Genomic DNA, 15,649 nt, shown 5'->3' with positions numbered 1-15,649 from the left:
TAATCAACTAAATTTAATACAATTTTGCTTTATTTCTAACCTTTTACCCACTACAAGAAAATATAAAAATACTTTTTATTTTAAAGCTATTTTGATAACGTATTGCTTGTTTTTCTAACTGGTCACATTATTTTTTTAATTTCTATTTTTACAAATAATAAAAACACCATTTTTAAATACAAGTAATTTTAATATATAAATATTGGCTTAATAGGTTATTATACTCTTATTTTATAATAAAGTAATGTATGTCTAAACAGATTGATTAATGTCTTGAACTTAAATTACAAGAAATTACCTAATTTATTTAAAGGAACATATGTTAGTTGTGATGACTTGCCTAAATAGGGCAAAAATTCCTGGTTCTATTATAGACCAAGACTTCACTAAATGACTCTTTTTGTTTGATCAAGTTAGAATATAAGCTAAACCATAGTGTACAATTTAAAGACCCCATGCATGACTCAAAAAGGGTTATACATCATCAAGGGAAAATGGGGAGAGGTCATCCTCCTATAGCTTTCACTTCCAAATTCGCCCATAAGAAAGGAAAACAGAAAGAAAAAATTGGATGCCAACATAGCACCCAAGAAGGTTCTTACTAAGAAAGAAAGCAAGCCGAAAGCCAAGTACTTTCACAGTGGGAAGGCTTGGCATTGAAAAAGGAATTGCCCAACCTATCTTGTGGAGAAGAAGAAAGGGAAAGGCAATGTAATTTTGGAAGAATGTTACCATATATAGAAATTTATTCGAAATTTAATTTTAGTAGGCTTCTTATCATTAGAAGAGGTAAGTTATTTATTTGTACTAGATTAATTATTAATAACTTATACATTTAAAAATCAAATGTGTCATCAATTAACGATTCAAAACAATAAATGTATAATAAAAAAATCAGATTGTCCAACATTAATCAAACATATCTTTACCACCTTTGGTTAGGACACATGAACATTAAAAAGATACATAAGATGGTTAATGATGTACAACATTACCTACATGTGAATCAATCATCGAACCAAAAGCATGAAAAAGCAAGGAAGATTTATTTATTTTTTTTTTTTTACAACAAAACAACAATTTTGATGAACAAGAATTCCTATTTCATGAAGAACACAATATATTAAGCTTCGTCTATCACTTTAATCGAACAATTGTCATTGAATAATTGATCAAGATAAAATATTGTTCGACATATGATCAAGTTACTGACGGCTTTACCAATGGACTTAGCTATCCCAAGTTGTAAAGTTTCATTCTCTGGAAGTTTCGTATTTTAGAATAAGTTGAAAGAAGTCTTCAATGTGGTCCCAAACTTGTAGTAGTTACATGACAATTATTCCATATTTTATATTTTTTATGTTGGTTCGTAGAAGATCATGCTTTGCTTTGTTGGTTTAGTGGATGGAAATCATGTAGTCACATGGGGGTGTCCTACTTCCTTCCAATCCACCAATTTAATGCTTTGTTCAATAGTTTATGTGATGTCCCATTTGAGTCTTTATCAGTTAATTAAAATGTACTATTTTTATTTGATTATCTCTCTGAAATAGACAACTTTCATCTCTGTCATCTAGACTTTTTCTCCTCATGTTTTTATTCCAGTTGCCATCAATTCTGTGTCAACTAACATATATGCCTGAATGATAGCTGCATAGAGGTTATCGGGGGTTCAATCCTACAATTCAATCCCTAAAATCACTTTTAGTTGCAATGAAAAGTCAATTTGCAAATGACTGAAACTGCATCTAAAACTTGGTTACTTCATCGGACAATAATAAATGAAATGAAATCAACCTGATGATGAAGGCTTAGGAATTCACGTACCTGGATCATTCGTAGAAAATGCTTATCTGAATGGCGTACACAAAAGGCAGCACAAGGAACCATTCGAGCCACTTCACGTGGGTCATACTGCAACTTCGAATCAACAAGAGCCTCAAAGTGGTGGTGTTCCAGAGCTTTTGTGAGCAGAAGGGCAATTGGAAATTCATAATTTTTTTTCAGCCATATTTCCTGAATATAATTTTCCAACTCAAAATTGCATTCCCAGAGGACATATCACGTCATAGATGTAGTCATATTAAAAATAATGGAGCTCATTAGAGAGAATACATACCCAGTCAACAGTGCCATCATTAACAAATAAATGATTTTTGTAAAAAGGCAGGATCCTAGAAATCAGCTCCAGTTGCAGAACCCAAAGGAAAGGACATCTGATTTATCGTTGAGCTTCCCAGATGCAGCATAATACGGAGCCACGTAACTGCATTTTGGTGAATGTATATGAGAGGAGACAGAGGACTGGGTCGAGACTATAGGTCACTACTTTTGTGAAAGGCGGCAACAATTGTACATTACCCAAAAGATGCCATGTCTCGGGTAAAAGACATGAGTATCAGTATTTAAAAGAGTACTTTGCAAGTCCAAAATCAGCCACCTGAGTAAAACAAACAAGTAAATTCATTATACAAAAATATTATACTCATCTAAGGAACGGAATCAAATCACAGAAAGAAATCACTAACCATGTATTCCAAGGTTTTGTTCGGAACAAACCCATAAACAAGCAATGTCTGGGCGTCAGAAATGTGGTATCCAACCAGATAGACAAGATTTCTGTGTTGAACACAACTGATGATCTCAATCTCTGCCTGAAATTCACATTCCCATTGTAGACTACCAGGTTTTAGCTGTTTGCTTGCAACCAATTTTCCATTGGTGACGACTCCCCAATGGACATATCCGAAACTCTCTTGACCAAGGAGGTTGGCTATAGAGAAATTGTCTGTTGCCGTCTTTAGTTTTTCACAAGTAAATGTGGACTGCAAAATCCCAGGATTAATTGCTGGTGGAGAAACATTATTGTTGCCCATGCCATCTGGGCATGAGCTCAACAATCCAGAAACCTATGATAAAAAACAATGTTGACTAAATTATACGAAAATAAAAATTGTAAATGACCATTTAATAATCTTCATCCGATTATCTAGTTATAGTACCTTTAAGTTCTTACAATATTATAAAGGGAAAATTACTTCTTGGACAGAAACAAGATACGAAATTGAGAAATTCTATAGATTACAAGCTGAAAATCAGAGGAATTGATAGTCAGAAATTCTTCACAATTCTCATTAAGAAACAAATTCCGTTACACGAGTTTATAAACAAGTAAGATGCCAGATTGGAAATCCACGCATTTTGTAATCCGAGAGGTCGAATTCAGATGGAAAGAAACACAAATGACAGTATTATAGCCATCAGATTTTTCATTAAAAAATGAGTGAAGAGAAAGAGCTTTTGAGAAAACCCTGTTATTTAATTCTGGAAATGAACTATGGCAGTCAAGGTCTGAAAAATTAGAATCACCAGTAAAATTTTCATAAGATAACATAAATATAATAAGAATACAACAAAAGAAATCACAACTTTTCTTCTCATACACAACCCAGCCCTTGTTTGTTAGCCTTAGCCCTCGCTCATTGTTCTAGCTTCCGATTGAAAAACGAAGAGAAAATATATGCGCAACCCCCACCAAGGTTACTAACGAGAGACAAAAATGAATGCACAAACACACATAAAAATAATGGATGCCAAAGGTGTACACAAAAGAAAAATATCTCATTGTTGTATCGACCGAAATATCTTTGTTGGGAAACACTCTTTTCTTTCTCTTCTCTTTCAGCAAAAAACCCTTGCTGCTCCCTTTTCTATCTGCTTCTCGCCTCCTTCTACCTTTCATGAAACCCACATTTGGGTGGAACCACCCAACAATCTTCTATACCGAAAAAGGTATTTCATTAAATTTTCTGTCGTTGAATATCAAGATTTTATCCAGCTTTTCTACACACTCTTATATTTTTAATCGCTTTTTGTTTTGTTGTGATTAAGTTAGATTTCATTTGGTTTTTAGTCCATTCAGTTGTCAAGTTAGGAATCTATATACCCACATGTAAATGTGTCAATGTTAGATTACTAAGCTTGGTAATAGGATGGCCCTTCTTTAGACTTGCAGTCCAAGGACTCTGTATGTGAAAGCATACCAGCAGCCTGCAGGACCACGAATTCCTTCAGGTGTCTTCATTTTTATCATTTTTCTTAATATATCTACCAATTTATTGCAATATTACAATGCCAGTTTATAACATCATACTTAAGTTATATCCTGATGAAGTGAACTATTATTAGTTTTTTCTAAATAATTGACTTTCCATTGTAGAGTTGTCAGACCCCAATCAGTACCAATAGAGTTGTTTGCCCAGCATTGATAGAACAGCAGCGACAGGAAAATGTGCAAATTGACATATCCAATCTTTACTTGCCCTAGTAGGAAAGCGCTCACAAAATAGTAATAAGTCAGCATTTCTAGGGTTGTGGCGATCACTCCATGTTTTAGTGGGCTCTCATTGACATGTTACTTGTAGTGCAAGGCAATCAGGACCCTCACTGACATGTTAAATGGAGCAGAAGACTCTTTTCTCTCCACAGTAGACTGACACATATAAAGTTGTAAGCAGACGTACCTCTAGAGCTTTGCCACATCATCATCTACATAGCTCACCATTACAGGGAACATATGATGGTCCTGTACCTGTCAGTGTTCAAGCAAACCACTTGGCAGCCAGCCATCAGAAACCGTAGTGCTATGCAAAGGAAAGTTGTTTGTCTTGAAAAGGAAGTTTTTCGGAAAATTTGAGGTTTTCCTAAAATCGCTTCTTCTTCACTGAATCTTAATTCTCTTGAATCTCAGTAAAGCTATTGCCTCTCCATATTTTCGCCTACTGAGTTCCTATCACTACTAATTCTCTTCAATACTCATTTACGAGCTCTTACCCCGTGTATCGTACTGACTCGAGTATTAGACAGCCCAACTTGGTAAATACTCCTGCCAGCTTTAGCTGTTAAGCTCTTTATCCCTCTTTTTCAGCCATTAAAACCTCTGATGCTAGTGATATTCATCAAGAAATTTGGAGAAGAAAGACAAGTCTATAGAACAAATCCAAACATTAAATAATTGTTACACCATCCCTAGATTTACAAAACACTTCATTAATATGTTAAAGTTACTACGTGATATGTAATCAAAATTTCTTTTCGATTGAACTCACACATAAAACCCTTAGTGACACCTAATGATTAGTAGATAAGCATTGCTCTAGACCGCAACCCATGGATAAGTCTAAAGCAAAACATGATTTCTCATAAAAGCCACAAAACAGAAACAAAAACCAAATTTATCATGAGTTTCGTAATCTATCAAACATTAAACAATCATTTTTTATTATTAGGCAATCATTCTCTTCAGCGTTAATAATCACAATTAAAGTGCAATTACTTTAGATCTTACCATATCCGACCGCAACTCCTATAAAATTTTTCCTCCAAGGTAAAGTCATAGTCATTGTCCCTCAGAGAAGTAGAAGAAAGACAACCAGTAAAGTGCAAGCAAGTGAAGTTGAATAAATTAGATTAAAACACAACAAGCTCAGTATGATAAGAAAGCAAGAAGGTCAGCAGGAGAGTGCCTTCTTTTCGACTTCTGTGTGAAAGTGGAAGCTTAGGCTTTTGTACCAGAAGAGTGAGAGAAAGAATAGAGAGGCAAAGAGTAGAATGAAGAAAGAGAGAGCAACTTTTTTAAAATTTCAGGTTTATTCTCGGGATATTTAAACTCATTTTCTAAGCCTTACGTTTATATGGATTGATATCTTCTCCTCTCAGTAATAGTGTTTTTTGGCCAACAGAACTTTTCCCGCCTATAATACAGTAAAATCCCAATATTCTACCTTTTAATATTTAAAAATTCAAATATTTAAACAAACTTTTTTAAAATTTTTCAATCAAAATTAAGGACTTTTTTAATATGCTTACATTTTAAGTTGCTTTTTTTGAGTTTATTTATATTTCAAATTACTTTAAATATAAAAAATATATATTAAAAAATTATAAAATATTTTTAACTGTTAAAATTATCGTATAACTTTAATGAATAAGTGAGAGGATAAATTTTTTTAAATTAAATAAAAAATTTATTGCCTCATCAAATTTTGAATAAAAATAATCATTTATCTTTATAAAATTGTAAAAGATGCGTTGCTTGGTTGGGTTTCATTTTAAAATTAAGAATTTGAAGAACTTGCAGTCAATTGTTTCACCCATCATAGCCATATCGATAAAAATGCACCAAAAAAATATTTTAAAAGAAAATTATGGTATTTTTACCCCTAAAAAAATAAAAATAATGAAAGCGTCTAATAAATTATTTTTAATATTTAAATGAACTTTCATTTCATAAATTTGTAATTACATGATTAAAATCGTTATTATAGAAGATTATTGTCAAATTATCAATAGCCATGACCGCATTTTATGTTTTAATTTATAGCGTGAAAGAAAATAAATATGAATCAAAGATAATTCTTTATGTTAACAAATTTGGAAAATTAGAAGCTAATCTTAAATATAACTAAATTTTAATTTCGAAAATTTTTAAAAATCGACATTTAACTCTTAAATTCACAAAAAAAAAACAATAAATATATGAATTAAATTGGATCCATTAATTTTTCAGTTATCTCCGTAATTAGATAGTTTTAACGTGCTGTCGTTTTGATCCAAAGACTCCCGATCACAAATCATAAAACGATTAACCACACCACAACACAATCCCCCCAACACCCCCACCAAAAAAAAAAAAAAAATCACCCAAACACAGCCTAATAGTATATTATACTTGGCATTAGCCAGTTGATCGATTCATCACTTTAAAATCAATTTTAATTTTACGCAAAAAAAAAAAATTAGAACCCGAGAAAGTGACAGAAAGCTAGAGAAAATTAAATCAGAATTGGTATTTTTTTTTTCTCTCCCACGGCTCGAAAATTAAAATTAATTTTACCACAGACTCAAAAACCTAACAGTCTTTGCGTTGAATGTATGTATAACTAAATAATTATTCACTCTTTGATTCTCATTTTTCTCCTTATACAAACGAACAATCGATCAAAGTTATTCGTGGTTTTATATTCAGCATTTGACATGATGTTGGGATCGAGAATCGATTGCAGGTTATAGATTTTTTTTCTTAATTGTGATTTGAAGCAGAAGATGAGCTCGCAGAAGCAAGTGATGATTCGAGACTTGGTGGAGGAGGCGAAGAAGAGGATTGTGTTTTTGGTGATATGCGTCGTCGGGTTGTCATACTTAATGTCATGTAAGTGTCGTTTAATTCTTCTTTGATTGCGAAATTATGTTGATTCTTTTATGAATCGGATATTGAAGTCCAGTGAAATGGGCACTGAACGAAGAGCTGAGGTAGTCTTAGAAAGGTTTGGAGTTGCTTTAGTAGAGTTCATAGTGGTGAAGAAAATCATTGTACCTTGTACGGTTGGTTGGTGAAGGGCTATAAATCAGTTTATATGGTGTTAATAGGTTGCAAATTGAATACTATTTGCAGACAGATACTCGATAGGCATCCAGATGACCTTGAAGTTCTGGAATAAATTTGGTTTAGTCAATCAACAAAGCATTTAACTGTCATTTGAATTGTTAGTCAAAATGTCTTAATTTGTTTATCAGAATTGAGATTTTGTTGAGCAGCGACTGTGGCTGAGTTTGTGGTATCACTTATTTTTATCAAATTTAAAGATTATAGTGTGGGATTATGGCGACTTTGGATGTTTATTCAAAGTACAAGTTAGTGCCCTTTCAGCTTGTTGTTATCTTTGCCTTTTGCATGCCACAAATAATTCCCATTATTTCTCACCTTCTTTTCCATCATTGCACAACTCTATGCGCTGTCATTTCTTTGGCTTGTAGTTACTCAATTTTGCTATATATTTGCTTAGCAATCTCAATATCTGAGTCAGGAATTTTTGGGGTTCTGGGTTTCTGGAGAATATCAGGTTTTTCAGATCAGTTAATGCTTGTCTCTGGGGGCTATATGTCTTGTCCTTTGTCAGATTACAAGTGATTTAGGGATCAAAAAGTACCTAAATATATGTTCTCCATGCCAATCACTTTGTTAGTAATTTTCGTTATTTTTGCACCTTCACATTTTTAATTGTTACGAGTGTTCAAATCCTTATTGCAGTGACAAGCTCTTCTGTTTTGGTAAACTTGCCTGCTGCTGCCTCCTTAATTATCCTGCTTCGGTATTTCGCTATAGACTTTGAAATGAGGAGAAAAGCTGCATCATACAGTAGTAAACCTTCCTCAGGAAACATAGTGTCTCAAAATAAACCTCCAGACTGTACCAAAATTGTTGGACGTTCTGACTGGAGAAGGAATGTCAATTCTCCTGTTGTTGAGGATGCAATTGATACATTCACAAGGCATTTAGTTTCTGAGTGGATTACAGACCTCTGGTACTCACGTTTAACACCTGATAAAGAAGGCCCTGAGGAACTTGTACATATCATAAATGGTGTTCTAGGGGAGTTGTCAGGTCGAATGAGGAATATAAATCTTATTGATCTGTTGACAAGGTTTAAGCTCTTCCCCTCATTGTGTTTCTAAATTCCATTTGCTTGAAATTAAGAGTGTAATGACTTGGGAACTAATGTTCTTCTAGAATGATACAGGGATCTTGTTACTCTCATTTGCACCCACGTGGAGCTTTTTCGTGCTAGTCAGGCTAAGATTGAAAAGCACCAATCGGAAACTCTTACTATTGAAGTCAGAGACATGGAAATAAGGCGTGTTTTGGCTGCTGAGGACAAGTTGCACCCTGCTTTATTTTCTGCTGAAGCTGAGCACAAGGTTTTTCTCTTTGTATTTTCATCTCCAAATACCTGTAAGGTGAAGCTATTGTTTCTTGACTATTTCTGCTTGTGCCGTCAATGCTGAGAACACTTTCTTCACCTTATATTGCAGGTTTTGCAATGCATAATGGAGGGTCTCATTTCTTTCACATTCAGACCTGAAGATCTTCAGTGTTCTTTCTTTCGTTATATTGTCAGGGAGCTGCTTTCTTGTGCAGTGATGCGACCAGTCTTAAATTTGGCCAGCCCAAAGTAAATTTCCTTCTATTTTGCCTACATGTTGTTTATTCTTTTTTTTCCTGTTCTCAGCATTATGTGATTTTGTTTTAGGTTTATCAATGAAAGGATTGTATTCTTATCCATTAATATGAGCAAGAGTAGGGGATCTGGAGCAGCACAAGAGACATCCCAGTCCAAACCCAATGGGTCTCCCAGGATCTCCTCTGATCACTTTTCGAGGATTCTAGATCCTTCTGTCACTGGTGTTGAACTTGTACAGTTAAAAAATGATCAGTCTAGAAATACTGCTGTTGCAGATACAAAAGATGATCTAAATGGTACACATTATTCGAAAGATCCATTGCTTTCCATGGATACTCGAGCCTCCCGTTCATGGAGCTCATTGCCATTGAACACCCAACCTAGTGATGGAAAATTTATTCAACAACGCAGATCAGGAGGAGAATGGGGTGACATGTTAGATCAAATTTATCGCAGAAAAACTCAAGCCCTTGCTCCAGAACATTTTGAGAATATGTGGGCAAAAGGTAGGAATTACAGAAAGAAGGAAGGCGAAAATCAAGTAATTGAGCAAGTCCCACAGTGTTCTGCTGGGAAGTGTGTTTCAGTGGATTCTTTGAAGGCAACACCAAATTCCAAAGGAAAAGATAGTATGATCAAGGCTAATGCCCTCAGGAGCCACACTTCACAAGATGGGCATGCTGATCAATATGCAGATAGGAAGATATCAAATTGCTCTTCTGCCACTTCATACCAAGAACATGATGACAGCCTCATGCCCTTGGAGGAGGTTGAATCAGGGAGCAGTAGTTTGTATACTTCAGAAGATGAAGAAACAGAAGCACTAGGTCTTGATTCTCCAGGAACTAAAGTTTGGGATGGAAAGAGTAACAGAAATGTGGCTGTTTCTCACATTCATCATCCACTTGAAAGTCCTGATGGCCATATCTCAAAGAGGAGTGGTAGAAGACAGGTTCAATATGGATTACCTCGAACACATTCTGGCCGGAAAAGGTTTAGATTGAGCAGTCAGAAATCACCCGTTTGGCAAGAGGTTGAGAGGACAAGCTTCTTATCTGGGGATGGACAGGATATACTTAGTTCATTAAATGGACTAGCTAAAATTGACGAGTCAAGTGATGATTCTGAGAGTGAAATTTTGGGTAGATTTCAAAGCGGAGCAGCTGCTTCTTCTTCTGCATCCTTTATTTCAATACCAGAAAGTCGTAGTTCAAGTGTTACTTCCCAGCAAAGTTCGTTGATGGTGGATTCTTTTTTTAAGTTGAGATGTGAGGTATTTAGCATGAAGCTTGGTACCTTGTCCAAGCATTCTTATTTTTGGTCTTCTGATACACTAAAATACGTAAAGAATGTGAACCCATTTGCTGTTGCAGGTACGTGGTGCAAATATTGTGAAGGGTGGCTCTAGAACATTTGCTGTTTATTCAATATCTGTGACAGATGCAAATAGTAATAGTTGGTCTATCAAAAGAAGGTGATAAATTTTCGGCATACTTCTTCGGTTGATGCATTATATAATTATTATTCTTTTTTGTTTCATCCTTACGGTAGAATATTTAAACTTATAATCAGAGCTTCACTGTAAAGTTCTATTCAAGTTAAACTACTTGTCTGCCACTAAGTGTTGTTGGTATCCTCAGGTTCCGACATTTTGAGGAGCTGCATCGACGTCTTAAATTTTTTCAAGAGTACAATCTTCATTTGCCTCCAAAACATTTTCTGTCAACAGGTTTAGATGTACCTGTCATTCAAGAACGGTGTAAATTGCTTGACAGATATTTGAAGGTCAACTATTGTAATCACTTTTTTGGTGTTCTAGTTTGGATATGCCTGTTGAATTGCAAAGTTTGGATTGATGTTTACCTCTAGATATTGTATGTTTTACTGTGTATTCTGACTAGGATTCCTTATGGCCTGATCAATTATTTTAAAACAGAAAATCCAATCCTGATTCTTAATGGGCTGACTGTTATGCTGTTACATTGAAAAGATTTTAGATTATAGCAGTGAAGGGTCTTAATTTTTTTACATATTTTTAAGTTTGTGTTTTCTTCCTTTTGTTTTTTACAAATTTTTTATTTGGCAGTAGGCACTACATTTGAGATTTAATGTTACCATACATAATAGAAATGAATTTATGCTTTCTCAAACTAATCTGTTTTTCTTTGTTCAACTTCACAATGTATCCGTTTTATTCTTCCAATCTTTTAGTAAACACTCAATCTGTTTGTGGTCCTCAGAAACTCCTGCAGCTTCCTACAGTTTCTGGATCAATTGAAGTTTGGGACTTTCTTAGCGTAGATTCCCAGGTTTAGTATTTATTTTTTTCCTTCTCTGATTGTTTAAATATATCACCAGCAATGGTGGGGGCTGTTCAACAGCTTAAACAATTATGCATGCTTTACTTTGTGTGATGCAGACATATGTATTCTCAAATTCCTTCTCTATTGTCGAAACATTATCAGGTAAACCGTGCTCAATGCTCAATGTGCATTTGCGTACTTTTTTCCTGCCTTTCTCTTGAGTATTTGTTCATTTTCATATTGTGTTTGAATTTTCTAGTTGACCTTGAAGATAAACCATCTGAAAAGGTTTCAAATACTGCTTGGCCAGTAGTCAGTCCATCCTCCAGGAGGGAACATTTTGGCTCTGAAAGCAAGGAATCAACACAGCAAGTGAAGGATAATTTTATTGCTGATGGTAAAAAAAGTCATGCGAAAGAAATGTCTCATTCTCCATTAAAGGCCAATAATAAAGAACTTGGGAAGTCATTAGATGACCCTGGAAGTGGTTCAGATAATAAGGTGCTGAATAATTCGTCATATTTCAGAAACTTGGGTAAAATTGTGAAAGGAAAAGAGAATGATGGTTCAGTGGAGAAATCTGAGTTGCTTGATGCTGCCACTGATCCAACCCTACCTAGTGAGGTAATTATGTGTCCATTCTAGATAATACTTTGTGATATTCATCTTATGCTCAGGTTTTTAACACAAATTTGCATGCAGTGGGTGCCGCCTAACTTAAGTGCCCCCATATTAGATTTAGTAGATGTCATTTTCCAGCTCCAAGATGGTGGGTGGATAAGGTACAAATATACATACAACTGTAGAATGTTGTGATAATATAATGATCTGGTTTTCAAAGTCTCACTAGGAAATACTGAGAAATAATGTTGTGTGCATCACAGGCGGAAGGCATTTTGGGTGGCCAAACAGGTTCTACAACTTGGGATGGGCGATGCCTTTGATGATTGGTTAATAGAGAAAATTCAGCTTTTACGCAGAGGATCAGTGGTTGCTTCTGGTATCAAAAGGGTTGAGCAGGTAATAATTTGATTTTATTCAATCCCATTGCTCATGGATTAGTCCTGATATTAAGCTCTTATGTGATTCATCTAGATACTTTGGCCTGATGGAATATTCATAACCAAACATCCAAAGCGACGACAAGCACCACAACCCAGCAGCCCATTGCCAAGTTCTCCCCATCGTCAGCAACCTTCGCCAATCTCTCCTAAGTTAACTGAAGAGCAAAAACAGGACATGGAACGAAATGCAAAGCTTGTGTATGAACTAATGATTGGTACTATTTTTCTTCCTTCCCCTCTGCAGTTTATTTCTGCATTGCCTGTGGCTAATATATGCAAATAAGAAAGTTCATTTCTATGCAGACAAAGCCCCAGCTGCTATTGTAGGCCTTGTTGGTCGTAAGGAGTATGAACAATGTGCTAAGGATCTCTACTTTTTTATTCAGGTAAGGATATAATCTGCTTTGTTTCCTTAAGAAGCGGTAATGCCTACTATAGCAAGTGTAATATTAGAAGGCTTTTGATAATTGCTGTCTCGTGATACCAAAAATATATAAGATTCTTCTGGTTTGGAGCAATTCTAACAAACTTGTGGTAACTGTTACCTGTCTGCAGTCACCTGTTTGTTTGAAGCAATTGGCATTTGACCTTCTTGAGCTGCTATTGTTGTCTGCACTTCCGGAACTGGATTATGTCTTCAAGCAGTTGCATGAAGAAAAACATAAATTTGGTGATTTTAAATCATAACGGAAATTTGCTTCTCCAATTAATTTTCAAAGATGGGATAATCGTGGTTTGGTGTTTCTTCTTCTGGTACATAGCTTGAGATGATGCGTCCATTATCGGTTTCTGTTTATTCACGACTGAAAACATTCCTCATTGTGAATGATAGCATCAAAATCATTGATTGATTGATAGGTCTAAACTTTTTTGTAATTAGTTTGTTGATTTGGCATTTGGAGGAAATTGTAATTAAGCCATGAGATAAGTGCATATATATAAGCAAAGATTTCTTTTACAAGGTCTGTTTTGTTTCATCTTTATTTTGATTTGATGTCCAAATTTGTTTATGAACAAAAAAGTGATCCAAAAGAGTTAAAAGGGTGTTCGATTTTTATTGACTGAACTTGGATGGCATGTTAATACATTTACCATTGCACCCACATTAAATTTAGTTCACCTGATCTACCTTGCCAAGAAAATCATAAGCATTACAGAAATTTGTTAATTCATTGGCCATTGCATCATAATTTTGGAAATAATACCAGTATTTCTCAAGTTATGGTGATAACATTATTTTGGTCTCTAGGGTAAACCACAGTAAGAGACCATAAAAATTAAAAAACATGGGATTGTGTAAACATGAAATAATTAAACGGGTCAAAAACAATAATCTCATTCATCTTCGTCCAAGAATTCATTGAAGCTACAAACTGATCAGAAAAAAAGGAAAGTACATAACATTTTCCAAACAATGTTCTCATAAAACTCATCGGAAAACTCGAAAGCCAACTAAATATATAGTAAGGTACCAAAATGTGCCGAAAAGTATCCTTCCACTGCTTAAGCAGAGGTGGTTGCTCCCTTGTTCCTTGGCGCTGCTTGAGTACCTGATCAAAATCCAATAATATTTAGCAGAATAAATTTATAAATGAAAGCCCTAACAGTAAGTAAATAATCAAGTTGCAGCAGACAACACTACCACGTGAAATTATCATGAACAAAACATTATTTGATACCTTCTCTGAAACCACTCTTGAACCTGCGAGGAACATGGCGGAGATACCTCATTCTGCCTGTTCCAGTGGTCTTTCTTCGGATAGCCTTCACACTCCAGTTATCTAAAATCCATAATATGACAACAATAAACCAACATAACAAAGAAATATTCTTTCTTATACAATTATTAAGAACACACACATAATATTTCATATACAGACACACAACACAGTTAAGCTATCCCTCAGCCTGTAACAACAACCAAAAAAAGAAAAAAAAAAAGGCATTCAGAAATCCACAATTCACTCATTATAAAGTGGACAATTCACAGCATCATGTGACCTTCAATTCTGTCATGCCGAACAAAATTTTTATAATAATATTTCATGTATCACAAACTTAAACGTTAAAGTGAGCTTTCTGGTACAAAAAACACAAGGAACCAAAAAAAAAGCAAAAATATATATACTCATATAATGTTCTTAACAAATATAAAGAATGAACCAGGAAGCTCAATAGCCATACACAAGCATACATATATTTTGAGCTCAAAATCAAAAGCTTATAAAATAATATACATTTTGGTCAAAATTTAGTGGAGTAACCACACCAACACCAAAAAAAAGAAAAAAGAAAAAATGATTTCAGCAGCAACAGAGTTATCACCAGCAAAATTAAACACTAATATATCAGTAATTAACCATATAATTAAAAAAAACACAATTGAAAACATACTAAGGAGTTTCTACCTCAAACCAACCAAACGCGCACCGATGAACACAAGCACACATGTACTCACATCATATTTTTTTTCAATGATATTGGACAGTGCATAACATACAAAGTGTGCCAAAAATGGCACAATTAAAACCCAAAATTAACCCAAAAAATGCAATGAATCATATAAATAAAAGACATATATAGTAGCTTCGACTTCAAACCAGAACCAAATCCACAAAACCATGTACAAAAACACACAAGCACAAATCATAAAGTTTTCTCTAAGAACTTCAGAAATTAAGGAGATCATAACACAAATAATTAGCAAAGAGCTCGCTTATAGACCTCTATATTATCGACAAATCGGCAAAGCAAATCAGAAGCAATATAACAACAAAAGCCGTGCATAAAAACACAAGTATAAATCCAACAACCAAAAGTCATTGCTTTACATTTGTACAAAACAAGGAAAAAATGGTTTCAGTAAGCTTACACTTTCTCTTGCGCGCAGCAGGGAACGCACAAGCAGCGCAACGGCTCTTCTGAAGATGGAAGCTCCGGCGGCCACATCGCACACACAAAGTGTGTGTCTTGTTCCTCCTCTTACCAAAACTCCCAGTACCCTTACCCTGTCATTTTCATCAATAATTTCAAATTAGTCATCGTCACAGAACAGAGAAAAAAAAGGCCCATAGATATTGAAGAGACAAAGAACTAGGAGGATTTTGTTTGTTTTTACCATTGGAGCTGCAACGAGTGTGAGGGAAAGGCTTCTGTTGGGTTTAGAGAGCGGCGCAGACAGAAGGTTTATATGACGAGGCTGGGTTTAGGGTTGAATTGTCAGTGAGGGGGGTCATTCAGTGACGCATCATGGGCTTTTTTC

General features: G+C 34.9%; 2 protein-coding genes and 1 long non-coding RNA gene across 4 annotated transcripts; 1 reads left to right on the top strand and 2 right to left on the bottom strand.

The window, feature by feature from the left end:
• Window positions 1-345: 345 nt before the first annotated feature.
• Window positions 346-5,647, bottom strand: LOC123211261. Its single transcript, XR_006501373.1, has 4 exons — window positions 5,348-5,647; window positions 2,529-2,909; window positions 2,120-2,440; window positions 346-2,016 (listed from the first exon to the last, which is right to left on the bottom strand). It is a non-coding gene; the product is annotated as an uncharacterized LOC123211261 (long non-coding RNA).
• Window positions 5,648-6,880: 1,233 nt separating this feature from the next.
• LOC123211255 lies at window positions 6,881-13,348 on the top strand. 2 transcript variants are annotated; one of them, XM_044629861.1, is made up of 15 exons: window positions 6,881-7,210; window positions 8,090-8,483; window positions 8,580-8,757; window positions 8,872-9,011; window positions 9,090-10,293; window positions 10,394-10,494; window positions 10,661-10,805; window positions 11,261-11,329; window positions 11,440-11,485; window positions 11,583-11,947; window positions 12,026-12,105; window positions 12,208-12,343; window positions 12,419-12,602; window positions 12,691-12,773; window positions 12,943-13,348. In XM_044629861.1, the coding sequence occupies exons 1-15, from the start codon at window positions 7,105-7,107 to the stop codon at window positions 13,072-13,074; spliced, it is 3,363 nt and encodes a 1,120-aa protein (XP_044485796.1). In that variant the 5' UTR covers window positions 6,881-7,104; the 3' UTR covers window positions 13,075-13,348. The 2 variants fall into 2 exon arrangements, with proteins under 2 accessions (XP_044485796.1, XP_044485797.1); XM_044629862.1 differs by lacking the exon at window positions 6,881-7,210 and having other exon boundaries at window positions 8,347-8,483; window positions 8,570-8,757.
• A 350-nt stretch (window positions 13,349-13,698) lies between these two features.
• Window positions 13,699-15,638, bottom strand: LOC123211259 (60S ribosomal protein L37-3-like). The gene is made up of 4 exons (XM_044629867.1): window positions 15,506-15,638; window positions 15,260-15,395; window positions 14,067-14,168; window positions 13,699-13,937 (listed from the first exon to the last, which is right to left on the bottom strand). Exons 1-4 carry the CDS (start codon window positions 15,506-15,508, stop codon window positions 13,891-13,893), a joined length of 288 nt encoding a protein of 95 aa, XP_044485802.1. The 5' UTR covers window positions 15,509-15,638; the 3' UTR covers window positions 13,699-13,890.
• Between the last annotated feature and the right edge of the window lie 11 nt (window positions 15,639-15,649).

This window comes from Mangifera indica, chromosome 3 (genome assembly GCF_011075055.1).
Source record: "Mangifera indica cultivar Alphonso chromosome 3, CATAS_Mindica_2.1, whole genome shotgun sequence".
Lineage (NCBI taxonomy): Eukaryota > Viridiplantae > Streptophyta > Magnoliopsida > Sapindales > Anacardiaceae > Mangifera > Mangifera indica.
Note: the sequence above shows the minus strand (reverse complement) of the source record. Positions and strands in the feature narration are given on the sequence as shown.

Excerpts from the sequence above, each read along its gene's own strand:
- LOC123211259 (XM_044629867.1), bottom strand. Across the intron at positions 14,169-15,259 it reads TGCTGCGCGCAAGAGAAAGT|ATAACTGGAGTGTGAAGGCT; the intron begins GTAAGCTTACTG and ends TATGGATTTTAG. Across the intron at positions 13,938-14,066 it reads CAAGAGTGGTTTCAGAGAAG|GTACTCAAGCAGCGCCAAGG; the intron begins GTATCAAATAAT and ends GATTTTGATCAG.
- LOC123211255 (XM_044629861.1), top strand. The coding sequence starts at position 7,105 with ATGAGCTCGCAGAAGCAAGTGATGATTCGAGACTTGGTGGAGGAGGCG. Across the intron at positions 8,484-8,579 it reads CTTATTGATCTGTTGACAAG|GGATCTTGTTACTCTCATTT; the intron begins GTTTAAGCTCTT and ends AGAATGATACAG. Across the intron at positions 10,806-11,260 it reads TGCTTGACAGATATTTGAAG|AAACTCCTGCAGCTTCCTAC; the intron begins GTCAACTATTGT and ends TGTGGTCCTCAG.